Source organism: Lonchura striata, chromosome 6, assembly GCF_050655825.1.
Source record: "Lonchura striata isolate lonStrDom1 chromosome 6, ASM5065582v1, whole genome shotgun sequence".
Lineage (NCBI taxonomy): Eukaryota > Metazoa > Chordata > Aves > Passeriformes > Estrildidae > Lonchura > Lonchura striata.
Genome location: NC_140708.1, coordinates 30,650,275 through 30,671,779, shown reverse-complemented (window position 1 = coordinate 30,671,779; position 21,505 = coordinate 30,650,275). Strand labels below are relative to the sequence as shown.

General features: G+C 44.5%; 1 protein-coding gene across 4 annotated transcripts in view; it reads left to right on the top strand.

Annotated features, from left to right (window-relative positions):
• Positions 1-489: 489 nt before the first annotated feature.
• Positions 490-21,505, top strand: part of LOC110473608 (VPS10 domain-containing receptor SorCS1) — a 258,920-nt gene continuing 237,904 nt past the window's right edge. The window contains exon 1 of one of the 4 annotated variants that reach the window (XM_031505274.3): positions 490-2,247. In XM_031505274.3, coding sequence (XP_031361134.3) covers positions 1,618-2,247 — 630 coding nt within the window. In that variant the 5' untranslated portion in view covers positions 490-1,617. Of the gene's footprint in view, positions 2,248-11,989; positions 12,387-16,033; positions 16,115-21,505 lie in introns of those variants that run through there. The other 3 variants (XM_085582756.1, XM_085582759.1, XM_085582757.1) reach the window with 3 other exon arrangements.

Here is a 21,505-nt window from a genome sequence, read left to right as displayed (position 1 = left end):
TCTGTAAATCGTTTTCTGAAATGCTCTGCCAAAAAAAAAAAAAAAATCAATAAGGTTTTCCATGTCAGGAAGGAAATGTTAAAAATATTAATTAAAAAATAAACTCTCCCGTAAATCAAATGGGAATGAGCGAGAGTAGGCAGACGGGGATAGAATACAATTCCAGTGGAACAGCATTGAATTCCCTGTAGTTTTCATGGCTGTGGGCATTTGGAAGTGCCTGTCAAAGCTCGGGGTTCAGTCCTGCTGTGCAGGCAGTAGCCAGCGGTGCTGTCTGTGGTCGGGGACAGCAGCTCCCGGTGCCAGCAGACACCAGGCTCTGCAGGCAGCGCTCGGTGAGCTCCTCCGGCCACCAGGGTCACCGCTCCCCCTGCGGGGAGGGCACATACTGAGACAGGAGCACAGCTCCTGCCGGAGACACTGCTGGTCCTAAAAGCGTGACAGACAGCTAAAGCAACAAGGTTGGTTTTTTTTTTTTTTTTTTTTTATTTTTTATTTTTTTATTTTTTTATTTTTTTATTGCTGATAAAGCACTGGAGGGGAATCTCCCTCTCCACCAAGTGCTGTCACTTCATTGCCGAAAGCTTGTCGCTGTCTCCATCAGCATTTATGTGGGTACATCTCTGCTGTGCATGAGTGATTTATTTAAGCATCGGCAGCTACTGTAAACGACAGCACCAGTGAAGCACAAGCGGAGGAGGGTACAGAGGGGTAGAAATGCGACTTCCCCTCTGTGAAAGCAAGCACAGGTGCCTATTCAGAGCAACTCCAGTGCACTCACGCCAGCCACGGGAGGAGGGAGAAAGAAAGGGTTATTTCAGAGCCTGCTCAGACCTTTAAGGCTACTTAATTATTCTAATTACAGCATTTCCTCTGGGAAGACTATACACACACGCATGTACTCTTCCTCCACTTTGCACATCTGCTTCCAGTCGATGTGCGGAGGTTTCAGTATGCTGGGGAGCAGGCTGTAGGGAATTGAATTGAATTGATGGGAAGCACACGGGAGGAAGGGATCGGATGATACGAGTTTGAAAGTTGGGCTAAGTCCGTCGTTGGAGTGTGTGTGAGAGGGGGAGTGAGTAACCAGCCACTCACGGCACAGGCACGGGGCGTCCTGGCGGGAGGAGTGTGATGCAGAAGCGGCGAAGTGAGAGGGAGCAGAGAGAGAGCGAGCGGGAGAGGAGCGAGCTGTGACTTCCACAGAGGCAGCCGGGAGAAATCACCAGCCACGATTTGCTCCTCTCTCTCTCCCTCTCTCTCTGATTTCAAATCAGCTCCTCCCCCGTGTGGTTGTGGCTTTGCCTTCCATCACAAGCCTCATCAGCAACACCAGTCTTGGGAGAAAAAAAAAAAAAAAAGAAAAAAGACGGAGGAAAAAGAGACAAAAGGAAAAAGTGCAAAAGAAGATAAAGGAAACAAGAGGAGGAAAAAAAAGAGGTAAGAAGAAAGTAGTCTCCTCTACCCCTCGGCTGCATCTAGCACAGAAGAGTCTGAAACTTTACGTGGAGTTCTCGCCGTGTTTACCCCGCGGCGGCTGAATCGGCAGCGCCCGGCTCCCTCGCTCCTGCGCTTTCCTTGCTCTTTCTCCCTCGCACTCATCAGCAGTCGGCGGCGATGGAAAAAGTTGCTGGCTGGTACCCAGCCTGGCACATTGCTCTCCTGTACTGGACATGGCTTTTCCTCTTCACTTACGGCTTTACCGGTGCAGAAATAACTTGCAGATCCTGCCGTTCCCAGGTGCAGCCGCAGCAGCAGCCGCAGCAGGGATTACTGATGCACTTGAGGACCGACAGAGGAGAAAAGGAGCAAAGGAGATTCCTCGGGGAGAAGGGAGGTGAGAGAGGGCAAGAGGCCGGCACGGAGGATGCCGGGCAGCAAGCGACCGTCGCTCCTGCCCCGGGGATGAAATCCAGCGGCTGGGAGACACGGCGAGTGACGAGGGAGCCAGAGAAAGTGGCCGGGCAGCGCCGTCCCCGAGCGGCTGCGGCCGGGGACCCCCGGCTCCGGGGCTCCGGCGGGGCGGGCGGCCGGCCGGGCGCGGCGCGGCGGCGCCGGGGCCGCAGCCCGCGGGGCTCGGCGGGGCCGGGCCCGGGCCCGGGCGGCGCCGCGGGGCGGGAGCCGGGGGACGGCGGCGCCGCCCGCTTCGGGCTGGAGGAGCTGCGGCTGGCCAGCACCACCTTCGCCCTGGCCGGAGACTCGGCGCACAACCAGGCCATGGTGCACTGGTCCGGCCACAACAGCAGCGTGAGTACCGCGGGCGGGGCGGCTCCTCCGCGCTTTCCTCGTTTCTCCCCTCTCCTTTTTCTCCCCGCCCCCCCCACCCCCGGTGTGTGTGTAATCGGGGGTGGGGATGCTGGGTTTTTCTTCTTCTAAGGGCATTTTGCGCCTTCGGGTGCCGGGGATTGGCTTCGCTTAGCAGTGTGCAGTGGGGCAGAAGGGCTTCAAAAGGGCCATTCTTGTGGAGTAGAAAAACTTTCCGCTACCCGCCCGCCCGCTGAGCACATCCCCCTCCCGGCCCCCTTGTCGCTCGGCCCGGAGCAGAGCGGGATCCAGCGCTGCCACCGCCCGCGGCGCGACAGGAAGGGTCGGTCCCTCTCGGGGGATGCGGCTTCGCATCCTCACGGCAGCCTGGGAGGCTCAGCTGGAAGGATGCCCAGGGAAAGCCCCTCTGCTGCTGCTTCTCCTCCTGCCAGCTGTGGAGGCCCACGTCAGCCCAAGGGCTCATCCCCAGGCCCTGCTGATCTGCAGATGCAGGAGGGCTTCAGGACTTTGCCTGTGAAGTGTCTCTCTGTAGGGGATAAAGCTGCTTTCTGCCTCTTGCCAGCAAGGTGTTAAACAGGAGAGTTTTGTTTCTTCCTCATAGCCTGCATGTGTCTCAGGAATAGCATCAGAACAGCTCTGACTTAAGCCAAGCAGAACAGAACTGCCCAGAGAAGTAGGCAACTGATTTCCAGGCTGGAGCCACAGTCATGACATCAAACTTAGCAGGTTAACTTGGGCACTGTATCCCTCAAGCCTCTGCTGCCATCGTACCTGCAGCTGAGGGCTGAGGCCCAGGGAAGGCAAGGGTAAATTTCTTGGAGTGCTCTCTGCCTGCCCTTAACTCTGCTTGTGGACCAGCAGATGTGGAGGGATCTGTCTGTCTGGATTCTCCAACTTTGCCTCTTAGGGACACCAAACAGAATGCTAATGAGAGAGAAAGGGATGCCACCACTACGTGGCTACATTGCCCATACAAGTTCCCAGGAGAAACAGGGACTCAGGCTCTCCTCTAAGGTGTCTGCAACTGTAATGCCAGGTTTCTGTCTGCTTGGCAGAAATCTTTGGCCTCTCTCTCAGCTTTCAGTACTAGGAGACTGATAACATTTTGAAATTATAGTCTAGTCATTATGAATTCCTTTTGGTATAGATTGTACTGAGCTACTCAATTTAGAATTGCAGCAGATGTCGTAAGGACCTCACTGTGGGGTTCAGCCCTAGTTAATTGGGACATGGTTTTATGGTCTCATCAGGAAGTTTTTAATCAATTAATTGACAGGGGAATAGTTGTCATTTCCATTTTGAAGGACTTTCCCCTTTCTTCACAACTCAGCTAGACTACTCTTAAATAGTTGTGTGAACAGAAGCTGCCTTGTAGGAACTGAAGTCTGTTCATACAAATTGGATTGAGACTGACACTGGTTTCAAGTGACCCATTTGCTAAAAAAAAAAAGATTCTGATATAAAAAGTCATCCAGCAGGCAGCAGTTTCTCTGGTCCATCACTGCCATTATGTTTCACCTGTACATTTCTCAAGACACATCTGTTGTTATATATGTGTTTAGATACACATATATTTGTGTATGTTTCTGGCTACTGTGGTAGTATGGGCTGCTGTTGTCAGGGACTGATTTACTTTCTGAGTGTGTTGGTTACAAATGTTTTCAGGCAGCTGTGGGGAAACATTTTGTGACTGTCCTTCCTGAAGAGCTGCAGGTTGCACCGTGTACAGGGATATTATGCTCCCTCCTTCACTGCGGGAGCTATGGCAGTGCTGTTCTGTTTCGTGCTGTGCTTGCAGCCACCTCACAACACAGACTGAAGCTGGGCCCCAGCAGGAATTGGATGCACAGCAGGCTTGTCCAGGCTCAGCTGAAGCACCGGTGTGTGTTCAGAGGAAACCCAAAGTGGCACCGACCCATTGTCAGTGTGTGGAAGTTCTGAGTTCCCATCAGTGCTGGAGTTGGGAGTGGGATGGGCTCGGGGTGAAACACTTCCTTTAGGGTACATACAGCATATGTAGTTTTGCATGCATGGAGGTTGCAGAGGATCCCAACGTGCTGCTTGTGAGGATGCTGTAACCCCAGTGCCCTGTCTGCACTCCAACAGCAGCAGCTGCTGGATTCCTGCTGGAGTTTCCATGCTGTGGCATGGGGATGCAACACACCTCTTCTCGTTTTCATTCTTGTGCGCTCTGGAAGTGCTGCTGTCAAACAACTTTTGCCTTTTGCCCTGGCAGAGGGGCAGTGTGAAGAAGATCATAGTTTGCAGTATCTGTGTGAGGACAGGAAAAACAAAAACAAAGTTCAAAATATTTGAAATCCTGTTAGGTGGAAAAACTGGAAAATTAAAGCATTGTCACCATGAAGTTTTTGTATTGCAGTGTACCTTATCCTGTCAGCCTCACTGTGGTTCCTTTTATCCTTATTTTGGTAGCAGTGTAGATATAATTGCAATGCTGCTGTGGTGGAGAAAGAACTCCTGAAAGAACTCCTGAATTCTACACTGTGGGATTGTTCTGGGTGTTTGCAGCCTCTCTCAGGCTTGGCTGTGATTTTGAGTGTGTGCACCACTGAACTGATGGCATTTTGCTCTGAATTCACTAAGCCACAGGTACAGTAAGAATAATAAATAATAGTACAAGTTGTCCAAGTTTAACTCCATCAACATAAATTGTTTTAGATCAGTGCTTATTTTGGCTCATTTGGTTATTTTAGGATTTTAGGTACTCTCTGTACAGCTTACTCTCCAGATCCACATACTTGAAGCATGCTTTGCTTATCTGTAATGACACAGTTCACATATTCTCTAATCTCTCCTGTGTACCTTGTTTCACTTATGGAGTCAGCAGGAGTTCCCCGGAGGAGAGCATAGGTGTAGCAAGACTGGCTTGTCAAATGACTGATGAGAATTAAATCGGGAATGTATCCAGTGTTACATTAAAATACAGGTGAGCCTCAGGGTTTTTCTGACTCCAGTGGAGGTGTGTGAGGCCACACAAAGCTGTCCTGCATCTCCACAATCCTGAGCTCTTTCAGTCTGCAAGACAGAGAAGAGTGGCTGCAGCAAAAGTGGCTGCTAAAAAGGGTCTTTGCACTGAGTGCTGGACTGTCTGGGATGATCCAAGAAGGTGTTAACTGGCCCAAGCCAGCACCCTGCCTGAAATCAGTTTGATGATATAATAAGAGCCTGTAAATAGGTTCTGGCAGTACTTACCTGCATTGTTGCATCCTGAGCATCTTTCCACTGGCCCCTATAAAACTGGCGTAAAGATTCATAGGTCCTGAAATCTTTCTCAAATCTCTGCTGCAAGATACACAAGTGAGATCTCTGCCTTTTTGCACCACTGTGAAATGTCATCAATGGTGTGGAAGTTGGCAGGTTTCCTAGCTCATGGAGATACCAAACGTGTTGCTGTTGTGGTGTGTCCTGACACTGTAGGTTTGGAGTCTCTGTAGCTCCCTTAATACCATGCTATGGAGTAGGGGAAAAGAGCTAGCAAAGATTTATGGAGCTAAAAGAGAGACCTGGCTTTAATGGAGAGAACCAAGTCTCTAGGTGATGTCCATAATGAGCTTTTGGGATAGAGATGCTTTTCAGAGCTTACAAAAAATGAAGACTGCTTCTGTCCTAAGTTGGCTTGGAGCAAGATCAGTGTCTTATTTGTTAATTTGAAAGTATTCTGGAGAAAGAGAAAAAAAAAATTGGAGGCGGTTGAAAGGTAAAAGAGATTGACTGAGTGCCTTGGTGCCACAGCCGGTGCTATAACGTGGTGCTGTGAAAGAAAGCAGCATGGGTTTCACAGTCATTTATTATAATAGCAGTTTACTGTTGCCTTGCATTGGACAAAGTGCTCTCACGAGCTGGACATTGGTGTGGATCTCAAATTGTGTGGCAGAGAATTTAAGCATGTACTTGGCTTTATACCCAGGGATTGACTTTTACGTGGGCATGATACCTTTAAACAGCTGGATCAAGCTTCTGTGATTGACATGGTTGGAAAGACAAAGCTGAGCTCCTCATAGGTCCTCTGCAGCAGCAGATCCTCAGCAGACTGATGGAGACACAGAGGTGGAGCTGGGAGTGGATGCAAAACAACCACGGCCAGACAGGTTTTATATTCCACCCACAGCAGAAGATTGATACAGCTGAAGGGTCCAGTGCAGGATGAAGCCTGCAAGGTCATCATTGCTCTTGTCAGGTGATTACAACAGACAGCAGGGGAAGAGTTAGGTCTCTTATGGGAGAGCTTTTAGGCAAGATAAAACTGCATTAGGTATTGCTTGCAAGATATTATTTATTGTTACTGACAGGACAAACTGGGCACAGGTAAGGCAGAATAACGATGGACCTGTATATTTCCAATGCACTCTATTTTTGTCCTGGACAAAGTAATTGTGAATGAACTGTTGTTGGGTTTTCAGCTGAAGTGTTCAGACCAACTTTGATGGTAAATGAGGAATGTAAATGAGGAATTTCAAGAATGGCACATGCAAATGCATCTGACAGCCATGACTGATCAAACTACAAACACGTACAAACAGCTGAGGGTCTGTCATCCTTCTATTCTTCACCCTTCTGTTGCATTCCTCCTTTTTGGGTGGCTGTTCCAAGCCTTTTTGTTGTGACTATTGGAAACTTCTCGGATTTCTGTTCTAATGTTGCCATTGGGCAATTTAGATTAATTTTTTTTCATTTGTATATGTTCCTTTTAATTGAAGTTATTTTCCCTCCCTGGCACTTACATTCCCTGGAGTTAAGGCAGTGATGATATTCCCTTTCCCCTTCAGCCTCTGGTTTGCTAAATCAAGCAAGCACTCATCTTTCTGTATCTGCTTGTACAACAGGTTGTAGAGAGTGAACTCTGAATTTCTAAGAGTCAGGTTGCCAAGAACTCAAATTTCAATCTGATTTTTGTTTTTGATGAATGAAGATTATAACAAATATATTGTTTTTTACAAGTGAGGCAGTAAAGGCATGGCCAAAATACCTTAAATTGCCAGTGTTCTGTTCAGTCTAGAATGGGGGACTGTAATCAAAATGGTTTTTTTTCACATCTCACTTGGAGACTTTGCCCAAATGTCATGTTCATGCAAGAGGATATAGTCGATAGCCACTGCTTTTTTCTTGTTGGCAGAGCTGTGGCTCCAGAGTAAAACTCTCAGGGGTGCCAGCATCATCCCATGAGTGACCAGCATTTTGTGGTATGATGCTGTGATAGCCCATCACTCCCTTCCTCCCGTGGCAATTGAATCATTACAAAGGAGGAATTTTAAGGTAATGAATGTGGATGTGGAGCCCAGAGCCAGATGCTCAGTGAGACCCACAGTGAGGAATGACCCCAGTGTCAGTTTTTTCGTATTGAGATTGATTCCTATGGTGCTGAAAACAGCTGCCAAAAAAGATTCATGCAAGGAGGATTGGCATTAATATAATTCAGTGAGATGGAGTCTGTATTATGTACACATTACAAGAATATATAATAGTATTAAGAGTATAATGCACCGGATGCTGGGATTGTTTCAGGCTTATCTCTTGCTAGAGCTATCGAGAATATATTTTGGAAGGGCTGGATAAAAAGTGAGGAAACAATAATGGGAATTAAACCACAATAAAAAAAAATCAAATCAAATTAAAATATTGCTAATAGTCCCTGGTTTCAAATTTTTGTTTTCTTGATTATATTTGGTACTGTTGGATAATAAAATACTTCACATCCATTCTAGATATGAAACCTCCTCTAAATTTCCTGTAACTGAGTAGGACTTTATTCCTTTAACCAGAGGTCTCGAGGCTTTTTTGGTATTTATTTTCTTGTGTGTGTGTGTTTATATTTTCAAAAAATGACTCAACAGCCATAGTATTCCTTTCTTCTGTGTTGCAGTCCATCTCTAGATATATTTCTTGACTGGATGAAACACAGGCTTTTCATATACAGAATATGAAATAGTATACATGGGAAATTGTTAATAAGAAGACTGTGCTCTGAGAGAAAGCAGTAAGTGAAAGAGAATCTGTGAGGACTGGAAGAAAGGCTTGTCATTGTGTGGTGCTGGCCTCTGTGAAAGAGTTTGGGAGATGGTGAGGAGCTTCTGTCACTGACAGGTGGGATATGCAAATTCCATCACAAGGGGAGATTAAGGAGAATAATGGAAGAGCTCTGACGGTTGCAGCTGGCATTCATGCAACATCGAGAGGCTATAAAGTGTGTGAAGCAATCGGGTTATAGCTTTCAATCTTCTTCATACAGTACTTTGTAATAGAAAATGGGTTTCTCCCTTTCCTCCTGGCTTCAGAAAAGATGTTTGTATTTCCCTAACGTGGTGACCACGGTGAAGTCAGTCCAGAGGGGGAAGCAAGGAGGTCAGAAGTCCTTAATTCATTCTGGAGGGGTTAGAGACCTATTCAGTTGTGACACAGCTTTACATATGAAGGGCTGCAAGGTCAGCATTGGCCTTGGACAATCTCACATCCTCTGGGCCTTTCATAGCACGGCAGAGTGAATACAGCCCTCGCGTCGTGCAGAGCTCCAGCGAGGGGAGTGAAGCTGCCCCATTAAAAACTTCTTTCTCTGGAAAATGCTACTGTAGCTTGGCCAGAGCATTTTGTAGGTTCATATTGATTTTCCTTTGATTCCAAGGCTCCTGAGAAATAGCTCTCAACAAGCCCAAATCATGAAAGTTTAAATGCAGCATTTTTTGTTTTGAATCAGGCAACATTTTTTGAACAGGTTTCCGATTCTTATATTCTACATTTTGAAATGATCCGGTGCTACAAAAACCTTGACTCCGTGTGCTGGACACCTGAGATGGCATTGCCTCTGGCTGCTGCTTCACAGAGTAAGGGCCTCCTGTGGGAACTGTGTCCTGCCTGATGTCCAGGTATGGGAATTGCACAGCATCTCAAACTGTTTTTGTCTGTATTTAGGTAACTGCTGTTATCCTAAAAGCTGTGTGTACTGGATCCTGTTCATCCAGATGCAAAGCTGCATTCAGGTTTACATTTACAAGGAGGAAAAAAAATTAAGACTGACATGAGGTGCTTTTTTTCCTCAATTATTTTTTTATACCTGGCCAGCAAACCAAAAAATCAATGACTCCCGCAGCTCTAATTGACATTTCTGTGTTAAATGAAAATGGACCTTGATTCCAATTCAAATGGCAGCACTTGGTGATAAAGTAATTATTTTGGAATTTTCAATGCATATAAAAGTTGATGCAGTAAAATGATTTTTGTGCCACTTGGAATTTTTTTCTGGCTGTATCTTAAATCAAACAACAGTTAATGTAAGAGCCCTTAATCCCTAATTCTCAGTGCTGGTAACACAATAACACTTTTACTTAGTACTGTACTTTCTCTCCTTGGGGAACATAAAAGTACTTTCAGAAGGAGCAGGATATTTTAGGTTATGTCCTAAAATGTAATTTCTTCCTTTTAGAGGGTCTGTAAGAACTTAATTTAACCTCCCATCGTGTCCCTCAGTGGAGGAGTGTTCTCTTGTGACTGCACACTGGCTGTTGGAGCTGCCATGCCAGGCACGTGCTCAGGGCAGCTGTGCTGAGGTGCCCCTGATGTGGGGTGAGTGGGGAGCAGGGCCTTGAGGAAACAGTGGAGATTTAGTTGGAAGAAGGAAGTTTCAGCTCCTCCAGCATCTGTGGGGGCATGTCAGTGGCAAGCAGCTCCAATGGGAACAGCCCAAACCAGGACAGGGCATCCCGTGCGCTCTCCCTGTGCCACGTTTGGGCAGAACTGCTTCTGCAGGGGCAGGAAGGTCAAGGGAGTCATGGACCTTGTGATTTCTCTTCCCTGCTGGGAAATCTCCAGAGATAACCCCTTCATCTCATCTGGGTTTTTGGGGTGGAAGCCCACAAATGGGAAGCTCTTGATAACTTACACCACCAGGTCCCAGCCCAGTGTCAGCGTTCACATCCTAACTGGATGAGGTTTGGGGTCACCTTTGCTGCTGATCGTGTAAGGACAGCAGTGCCATGAGCTCTTACAGATAATTTTCATGCACTTCTTGAGGAGGAAGTGCAAAGCTCCTTAGAAAATCTCGGGCTGTATAGATAACCCAACAGAGATATCCCATGTCATTTCTCAAATGTTTCTTTTTCTCCCCCCATTCTCACCTCCCCCACTAAATTTAAGGTGGATAAAATAATTCAAGGGAAATATTTTATATAACAAACGTAGGCATGTTTTTATCTCCATAAATTTTCCCTGCTTAATATGTAATTTTCTCAGGTGCACTTCTTTTATGGGGGTTGAAGTAATCATAAAGGTCCTAATTCAGAAAGCAATGAGAAATTTCTCACTAATGTGGAAATGGACACCATTTAATCATTTGGACTTTGCCTGGAAAATTTTTCTTTTAACTACAAAGTATAATTTCAGTATATGAAAGAGGTCATATACTCCCTTTCTGTGTGTGTCACTGGGTCAGTTTAAATCTTTAGAAACAGCTTAATGTGCCCTGTCATGGCCAAAAACTGTGCCAGTATCTTTCACTGAATGGTCTCTGAAAACAAACGTAGGAAAAGTGAATTCCATTGACTATTCAAATGAGTATTTGAGGACTCTATTAAGTATTTACTTATAGGTAAGTGTAAATATATTTTTCTGATGTAAAAAGAATACTTTGCTGAAAATCAAGCTCTGCATGCCAAAGAACATGATAGAGAAAATTAGTTTGCTTTGCATTGCTTTCAATTCAGTTTTCCAAGAAAAAAAAAACCAAACATTCCTGTAGATGAAAGATAAAATCTTTAAATTAATCATTATTGGAATCATAATCTAATTTTGGAAATGGTTATCTGCAAATAAAAGTGAGATCTTACTTTGAGTGAAACTTTAGAATTGTTTTTTTTTTTTTTTTTTTTAATAGGACAGGCTAAACAGCTTATTAAGAGATGCACCAGCAAAGCAGGAGATATAGTAAACTTAATTTCAAAATGCCCAAGTCCCAAAATGCCACCATGTTAGAGAATTTTGGGGAGTGACTATTCCCCGAGATGTTACTCTGGCTGAGGATTGAACCATGGGTAGGGACTGCACTACACCTTCTTCACTTCATTTGTGTTCATGTTTCCACACACCCACTCAATATATTAAGGTAACAGAACCTGGGCCAGAGATGAGAATAGATCTGGCTTACATAGATTTGGACTTAGCCTGGATCCAGTGACCTCGTGTCACTACAGATGAGCTGATGAAGTTTAGTAGTAAGTATTTAGGCTACTGCAGCTGAAGGATGCTTTGATGCAGATCTGTGTGTTTGTTTCAATAACAAATGTCTGTTTAATTGTGTATCCTTGAAAACAAAACCAAACAAAAATAAACGAAAATATTCTTCAGCTCATTTTTAGACAAAAAGCTTCCAGTTTGGTGTTGCCTTCCATTTTATTTTCAACTTTTCTAAGATGATATGTGATCTTTCTTTTTTCTTCAGAAACTTGTCATCCACTACAAAAGAACCAATATTAAAGTTGTTAAAGGAGTGAATGTGGTTGATTCCAGCTGTCTGATTCCCCAGTCTGTGCCTGTGGCTGTGGCCAAGGCATGATGGCAGGGCCCTGCCATTGGACCATGGACCCCTACAAGAGCTGAGGAAAGGAGACCCAGCTCTGCACTCCTGTGCCATGCACCAGGCTCCTGGCATCATTTTTTCCCCTCCTAAACACTGTGTTCAGCAGTGACTGAAATCTCTGTTACTTTCATGATGCTGCAGGCTGGGATCCCATCAGGTGAAGAGAGACTCAGCAGCTCCCATAGCTCCCTCTCCCATGGGAACGTGAGTTCTTCCTCCCTGCAAACGTGTGCTGCATCCTCCTCCTCCTCCTCATCAGCCACCCACAGCCCTGCCTGTTGATGCTGTTGCCTGGCGACCGCCCTGTGATGGACAGCTTGGAGGGGAGCAATGATTAAACAACCTGAACTGGCTTCTGAAAGCAGTGATTTCATTGTAATGTGACAGGCAGTGACAGCTCAGACAGCAACACGTTCTGAGTGTGATTCCTGAAAAAAAAGGATAAACAGTAAACACACGAGGAGAGAGCCACACACACCTGTGTGTAGGTGTGCGAGCGCTGATGCTTTCCCTTGGTGCAGAAGGGCTGGGAAGGCAAGTAAGTGTTTCTGTATTAATGGAGGGTGAACAAAACCCTAGCAAGTGTCATGATGAACAAGTCAGAACATGAGCCAGGGCGGCCTGCACTGATGCTGTCAAACATGAGCTCCCTGGGCAGCAGTTAAACAGGATGCTGCAGGTGTTGGCAGCAGGGGGCTGCGTGGCCAGCAGGAATGACACTCCTTCCAGAGGGAACACCTGGAGGCTTCAGCAGGAAGGAGGTGGTCCTGCTATGCCCACCTGCCATATCCCTTCCTGCCTGCCAGCTGGACAAGACAAGTACAGGCACAAGGATGCAGGCTGTCATTACAGTGTAAAAGTTTGGCTGTACACAAGGTAGAGATACAGGATGCAGTGAAGCAAATAACATTCATACTGCTGGTTTGTCTGATCTGTGCATAGACTCAGAGAGAGAAGATGAATGTTTCTGGTGCTTCTCACTTGCTTCTCAAGCTCTCCTTTTAGTTTTGTCCCAGGTATAATTGCTTTGTGCTGTTGTCCACCACATCCTGTTTGGGTGTTGGTCCCTTGCAGCCCTCCTTGGGAGCCAGTTCTGTCTTGACAGTTTTATTGCACCTGAGCTTTTCACCACGGCAAACAGAGGAGGTGAAATACTGCTGTAGTGCAAGTGAACATTACATTTCTCTTCAAGCAGAATTAACCAAAGAGATTTTGATGTTTCCTAGAACTTCTAAGGTGATGTTAAGTGTAACAGATATTTCCAGGAAATGTTTGTGCTCTGGATTATCTGCCTGTGTTTTGATGGCTGTGCATGTCCTTTTTAAATTGCTGTCAGTGTCTGTCCTGGGTACAGCAGCACAAATTTTCTTCAGTGCTATTCAAGTTCTTAAGGCAGGCTTATCAGTGAGGCATCTGAGGGATGGCTTTGAAGTGAAATAAGAAAACAAATCCCAAACTACTTTCCAAAGGTCCTTCCAAAAAGAGTTAAAAGATCACCAGTGTTCCTGTCAGACTGAAAGAGAAATGCACACACAAAGAGAAGAAAATTTCATTGCCTGCCTTTCTCTATCCTTCCCATATCTCCTATCTCCATTGCATCTGGCACTCTCTCAGGATGAAGTAGTTGAGGAGAAATGTGGAGTCTGTGCCTTTTCCACTCACATAAATCAGTATTCATCTAAGCCAAGAACTGCTTTGAGGCAAGCAGAAGAAGAATCCATCTCTATTCCTTTTTGACACTGAGGTATTGAAAGGCCAGGCAGAAAGAGTAATTTCTGAGAAATCTTGCATTTGGCAAGGTGAATTTTGGTGTGAAACAAACCTTTATGAGCAATGAGGGGAAAGAAATACTTTGAGAAATTTTATGAGGAGCAGAGAATATTGTACAAAAGAATCAGCATCTCATTACAAAATGTTACTCAGGAAACCTGCACTTAATCCTTCATATAGAGATCATTTTGTTTAAATAAGGACATATGTGGAGATTGTTGCTGGAGAGAGTTCAAAGAAGAGGAAAGATGTCTGTAATTTTGGGCTTCTGCTTAAATATATGGCATTGTGTGGTTGATGTCTGAACTGGGATGACACATGACAAATTAAATTTTAACTCATTAGTAAATTTTCCTCCTAACAAGCTACTCAGATGATCCAGAAATACATTATGCAGTAGCAGCTGCTAGGAGATGAAAATATTTCATTGTAGCAATACATGGTATAATGAGGGATGGGGAATGAATGCAGTAGCGCAGTAAGGACAGAAGAAGATGGATGACACATAGTCTTAAATATTCACTCTCTGTGTTGAGTTTACACAGGACAGATGACGTCAGTAAATTGAAAACACCACTGAGACACATAAGTCATGAAATACTAATATTAGAGTCACTTGGGGAAAGAAAGTTGTCAGGGGGAAGAAAGTTGTCTGAAGAATTTTCTGTTAGAAAATACAGTTAGTCAAAATCAGAAAATTTCTTGGAGGTATGTCATTTTCAGTGACATTTTCTACACTAAAACATCAACCAAAATTGTCTGCATTCTGATAGTGTCAAATGCTGTAATGGGAAACCTTGCCAATTGACTTGCTTTGGCACCAAGATAATGACAACATGGTGGGCACATATTCTATACCACATATAAAACAATAAGTATAAAAGTTCCTTGTTCCTCTGTCCTCTTTGACCCTCACTTCTGGTAATGGCCCCTGTGTATTCTTGGGCCATGTGTGTTTAAAATGGTATTTTTCTGTCCTGAAGAGATGTGGGTTCCTTGTCTCTCCTCTTTGCTGAGTCTCCTCAGTTGCATGGAGGGTGTCACCATAGGATTTTTGCTGAAGTTCTTGGGGCACTGAAGGTGCTGCAGGGAGGCAAGTCAGAGGGTAGTCTTAAAGGCTCAAATGTTTTCCTTTTAGAACCAATTATGGTGATTTTATCACTGATAATCATTGAAGTGTCCAAAGCCACATCTCTCTGTATATTTTAAATTAACGTTTAATGATCTGGCATTATAGAGAGTAAATGATTTAGTGGTCTTGACTATCAGGTGAAAAATATTTACTGATACTCATGGGAAATTTAATGATCTTGCCTTTCCCTCTTGGGACTGAAACCAAGCCTGTCTGAATTCCTCAGAACAGAAATCCTGGCTTCTGACACGTTCAGATGGAGACCGTAGCTAGGAAGGTGGTTTTAAAATTAATCTTGGCAATATTTTGCCATAAGATGATCTTTATTGGCTGCTGTAAAGTTACAGTGAAGGGAACTTGAATATCAGATATTGCTTTTTGTTCCTGAAACAGTCTTAGCTTTCACTGAGGATAGCTCAGTGGAAAATCAGAAGTGTGGCAGCTTCACCATTTGTTAACTAGAACAGAAACTCAAGGGGAGAATGAATTGCAAGAGAAACATTTTTGAAAGCCCAAATAGCTGTTTTTTCACCATTCTGACCCCTTCCCCTGCTGAGCAGATTGATAGCCGAGATCCCAAGGTGCGCAATTTCCACTCAGGCAGAGCCTCCTGAAGGTGTTAATCGCTGCCAGGGTTTTCCTGTGGAACAAGGAGATGTCTCCTCCCTGTTAATTGCAAGTGATGTACGATGTTTCTCTTTCAAGCACTGAGATGCTTTAAAGAGAAATGTTTGATTCCTGGTTTAAAGAGCTGTTTCAGCCATGCTCTGGGAGGCAGATGCAGTGGGTGAGGTGGGTGTTTGCTGCTGCTTCAAATGTGTGAGCAGGCGATAAGGAGCAGCAGAAACACGGGGTTTACAGACCCATTGATTACACGATCACTCCATTCAGCCAAGTAAAATTTTTTTGTGATTTAGACAATTAACTTTTGAAAGGGAAAAAAAAAAAAACGATGAAGAAGATACAGATGGGCACAAACACAGGAGATGAGCATTGATTTTAGGGTATGGGGAGAAGCAGAAGAAGGCAATTGGAAGGAAGATGAGGGAAGCTCTCAGGGTGTCAGCAGGCCCTTGAGAGGACCCATCTGTCTGCAATTTCCTGCCCTCTCAGGTGGAAGGAGTGAGTAAGGACCAAGAAGGGATATGAGGGATAAGTGTGATAATCAAGGGTCTTTTGTAGAAGTTTGTGAAGCTTTAAGTAGTCTGCTGACAGTTTCTTGCAGCAGAGAAGCTGAGCCATAGTTGTCGGTAAGTTTTGAAAAGCTGATGTTGAGTTATCTCAATTGAAAGAAAACCCGCTGTGGTCTGAAATGTTTTCTACCACTGAAGAATCAGTGCTGGGGAGAAATGTGTTCTAACCAGGTAGGAAACCTTTCTGTTTGTGGGTCACTGTGAAGTGGAGAATGAGAGAAGACCTAGTAAAACTTGGGGAGGATAAGGCTGGAAAATTGTGTGCTGAGATGTTGCTTGGAAAATATAGGGATGGGGCAGCAAATGGAAGTTGCTGTTGGAGAAGAATAATGTGATTGTGTTAGAAAGCTAAGTTTTTGGGACATGGCCTAGAGAAATGAAAGAGCAGGTGGGGAAAATGTAGGAGAAGGTAAGGTTTGTGCATTGGGACACTACAATCCAAATACTAGGTTTTAATAGTGCTTCAAGCTCCAGAACTGGCTAAAAAGTTACTCTAGAAGGAAAAGAACATTTCACTATTTTAGATGCAGATAGGTGGATTGATTTCATGCAAAGAGAGAAAGATGAGCTTTTGGAGAAAGAATGTTGTTTTTTTTCTATTGGGGATTTTGGACTTACCTGATGTAGAAGCACTGGCTTACCTGATGCAGAAAGATAAGAGCCAGGATAAAAGTAAAAAAGCCTGATTATGTCGTGGTAAAAGAGCTTGGTGGAGGTGATAAGGAAACACACTGGCAGATATTAACATTGTTAGCCAAAATTTCATACTGAATAGGCAGAGATGCTGCTGGAGGGTGAGCTATAGATGAAAGAATTTACCTTTAATTTTCCACACTGTGACTTTTCCTGCATACACTGTACTACTTTTTCTCAGCATGTCTGAATGAGAGTCACCTTTCTTAGCCACCACCTGTGGAGGTTTGACATGAACCAGCCAGTCATTTGTGTCTGATGCATCTGGTTTAATCTGTTTCAATGCTTAGAGTCAGAGCTGTATGCACATGAGGCCCTCTTCAAAGATGTGGGCAATTACACAAATTGGTGTGCAGACATTTTGCCAGAAGAGATGTATTTTGTTTACCTTCTTGAATTTGACAGGGAATTGCCTTGCTACTTGAAGAGGTACAAGCTCTTACAGCACGAGAGATGCTGTCTCTGGGCTCAGAAAGAAGTGAAATACTTGGGGACAACAAAAGTTGGTAGACACAGCTTTTGTTTTCAAAAGGATTATGTAAGGAAAACCAAAAGCCTTTAGGCCCTCCTCTGTGATAAAAGTTAATATGGATAAGGGATCATCCTGTGCAGACTGGGGAAATCCAGTGGTGCATTTTTTTCCTTTTGGGCATGGAGACTTGGATCGAGCTCTCCTGTGGCTGACAATGCAATCACAGCAGAATGTTTCAGCCTGGCTTGGATTTGAGACTCAGAGGTGCAGTGGGCTGTCACTGTTGAGCTAAGGAGGAGCAATTTCATACCTGCTCTTGGTTTGCAGAATGTTACCTGAAGTACTCGTGTTTACCTTACCTTATACATTTAAAGTGTATTTTCTACTGCAGGATGAAGAGCTTTCAAGTGGACAGTTACTGTAGGTGGGCTAATGATTGCTACCTCTTTAAATTAGGTTAGCGTGAGATGTTTCACTTAAATATTCAGATTTTTTTCCCAGCTGAAGTTTTTGCATGTCTGCCCTGCAGAATCTTGCACAATGGCATTGCTTCTTTGTTGAGTTTGTTTTTTTTTATTTTTTTAAGCTGATGTTGGCACCTGGTGGCAAAGGGATGATTTTAAATGGACTGATGTGTTATAAAAGGCAGCCTCTAGAACCTCATATCCTGCACCTACATCTCAAGGAGGCTGAGAGTCTCTGGGATGACCAAGAAATACAACAGCACTTATCAGTGACTGACTCTTGGCTTCTTTCAGAGGTGATTTCTCTCATTCCAATTGATTTTTTTAATGTTCCTCCCCCTCTTTTCCCCCATTCATTCCAACTTCTTTAACTTGTGAAAGTGAAACACAGCTTGGCTTGCTTCTTGTGAAGATCTGCCAACACCCACATTAACCCACAAGTACCTTCTTTCTAGCCAGTAATTTGGCAGGGGGCCTTCTGTCTTCATAGTGCATAGTTCCTTCTGGAGAGGAGAACTTGCACTGCTGTTCATAGTTCTACTTGAACCATTTTCAAATATGTGCCTTGAGGTTAAAAGGGTTTTTTGGGTTTTCTGCGTGCTTTGCCGTGGGACGTGAAGGGAAATCTGCCCTCGGATCCGCCGCTCCTCTTGGCAGTTTCGCTGCGGGTGTGTTTGAGGCGCTCTGGTTATCAGCGAAGGCTGGTCCCTGGTGTTGTGCAGGGCAGCAGTGAGGGTGGCCACAGCTGGTGGTGAATGCTGGGAGAGCATCCCAGCTCCCTGTGCCCACCTGCTGCACCAGCACTGCTCCCGTTGGTGCCACAGGACAGAGGATGCCGCCAGCCTTTGTGTAAGGAAGCGCCACAGTGCCTTCCCAGGGGGTGAAGGTGGTGGAGCCGTCACTCCAGCAAGGTTAAGGCATGGCAGTTGCATGGATTGGTGTCTTCTGCTGCATTCCTGCAGAGATACCAGGCTTTCCTTGTGATGCTCCTCAGGTTGGGTGCTGTCTTGTTCAAGGCGGGGCTTGGAACTTGTCCTGCCTTTTAATCCACTTCAGCATCCCCCTAACTTTCTAAATTAATTGTAAGTGTTCACTTTGGAATAGAAAACCAGTATTTTAAGGTATGTGGGAGAAGTGCTTATACTCAGCTCAGCCTTATCAGAAACAAAATGTTCCAGCATTCCCATCCATTATGTAAGGGGTAAACATGAGTGGAACAATGTAGAAGTTCTGACAAGAATTTTCCAGTTGATGGTATCCATTGCCCCTGAGCAGCGTTTTCCTGGGTGTGTCTGTAAGCAGAATGTGGGTCTGTCTACACAGCCACAGCTACCTGCAACCTGCTTTTGACGCCACTCCTGTTTCCTCACACAGAAGGTAAATTGTAGCCAGGGTGAGATATTTTTGCTAATTATAAAACATTAAATGATCTTCATCTACCTTCTCCCCAATGAACAATGCAATTGAATTATCATTAGAGTGTGTACAGAACCTTTGCTAACAATGGAGCCATTTGTATTAAATTCAGGCTTAGTTTTCTTATTCCATGAAGTCACATCATTGTGTTGATTGTACTTTGAAGTCATAGCAAGCTTCCCTCTCCTGCTATTCACCTAATTTATTTCAGCCCCAACACACAGCTCCTAAATTCTTGTTAAATTTGTTTCAGAACAAAAGGACTAAAACTCAGTGTGTCTTAAATGAAAGACATGAGGCAGTTATGGTTCCCTTCATTTCCTCATATCTATTTGCTGTATCTAGAGAGCTATTGTCATGTGTGCACTACTGGGAAATAATAATACTAATAAAAAATAATAATTCTCCTAGGATTTGCTGTCAATAGAAACAATCTATAGAGAACTTAAACCTTGAGAGTGAGTGATTAAAGTTTAGCAGCAGAACTGAAAAATACTTTCTGAATGCAAAAAGAAGATAAAGACAGGCAGGAGCTAGAGGGATCTGCTTGGTCTCTGAAGCCAGTGTGAGTTAGAATACTGCTGTGAAGGGCTGGGAGCTAATGTGAGAACTTTGCTTCCTTGCGGCTCTCCTGCCTTTCTCCTCTTTCCCCAGGAAACCTTTTCTAGCTTGGGGGCATACAACAATTGAAATTTTGTCGCTTCCTTAACCAGGGCTAGAGGAGCAATCTAAGAGCTTAGAGAAATTTGGGTGAACTCAGGGTGTGTGAAAGGATTTGTAAAGGTGTGACTCTGGGCACTGTGTGTGGATGATACTGAGTGTACAGTAGGTTGTTACTGCTGCCTTTATTCTTCCCAGATATCACAAATTTGACTGGCTTCTGAGAACTGACCTTCCCCAAGGAAAAAAAAGTTAAAAGTCTTTTAGGAACCCAATTTGAGACAGATCAGGGTCAGCACTGTACTTGGCCTTGTAGAAATTGTGCTTGTCTGGGTGAAGTGAGAAAATTCTTTTCAACCTAGATGAGTGAATACCTACAGAATCCCAGGTTCCCCAAAGAAGCCTGGTTATTTAAATCATTCTGTCTCTGTTAGTTTCCTCTCAGAGTGCAGAAGAGCTGGTAAAGTGCGATTAGTTTCCTTTCTCTGATAAAAGCAGATTAATTTTAACACTGGCTAAAATTGCACCCATTTGCTCTTGGTAAATGAACCATAAGACACTGTCAAAAGAGAGCCTTCCATAATGACTGTGGTTAATATTTCAGAGCTTAAACTCAAGCATGAGAGAATCAGCAATATATGCTGTACATTAGCTTGATTTCTATTCACTTGCAGCTCAAGAGTATTCTTCTCTTCCCTCATGCTAATTTCAGAATTCTGTAGAGCAAGGGATTTGCATCTGATTTCGTACTCAGGTATGTATGTATTTTTTATTGGGAAAGCTGTACTGTAGGCAGAAGTGAGGCAGGATAGTTCATGTGCTTGTGGTTCTAAGCAGGGGCTCAGGAAATTGCAGGTACCTGCTCTCCTGCAGCGTTCCTGTGCTTAGCAGAGAACTCCTGTGCCTGGTGTCAATTCAGTTCCTTGAATCGTAGAGTGAACATGAAAATCCTTTCCTTGCTTCTCATCTATCCATCAGTTCTTAGGTTCTGCAGAGGGTATGGTGCACTAAAATACCCTCTTAAGACCCAGAATTAGATGGGGAAGATCTCCTGTGGCTCACAGCCTGAGCTATGCAAATAAAAATTCCTGTTATGGGGGGTACCACATGTACCAAGGCACATGCCCTCTCTGGGTCTGCTGGTCTTCCTTTTTACCCCTCATTATGTTTGTGCTCAGCACATTCATATGGGGCACTGAAGATCTGCTCTCTGTGAATGCCAAGGCTGCTCCTTCTGAGGCGCCAGGCAAAGGGTGGCTTTAGTGCCATCTCCTGCTCCCTTGCTGTTTTCTGCAGAGAGGCTCTCTGGCCAGATGCTTGGGCGCTGTCCATGAGTGCTGCTTCCTCTGGAGAGAACGTGCTTGGCTGGATGTGGTTTTCATTTGCTTTGTGTTCCACAGGGATGTTTTCTGCCCGATTCCTGCTCTCACTTTCCTGGAAGAAAACATTAAATTTCAGACCATGGCACCTCTGCTGTTAAAACCACATCCATGTCCGACTGCCTGAGTCTCCCATTACTTTCTAGTTCTAATGCATAAACCAGTGCAGCCAAGTAATCTCCATCGTGCTTAAAAATTACTTGACCCTGTCTTTCATTCTTACCTGCTTCAGAGCAGCACTCCTTCTGGGACATCTGAGTAGCCTTTTTGGCCAACAAAGCCAGAAGTGAGAAAATGTTATGGTTTTAGGACAGGCACTTGGGAATGTAGATTGAGACAAATTATGCAGAGAATGTAGGATAATGGACTAGGATGAGAAGTTGTAGGACAAATGCAACAGCTCTGGTGTGCTAAAAACAAAAATAAGATGGTTGTATGCAGCCAAGGTGATTGTTTTCCTAAGAGCTCTTGAAATTGT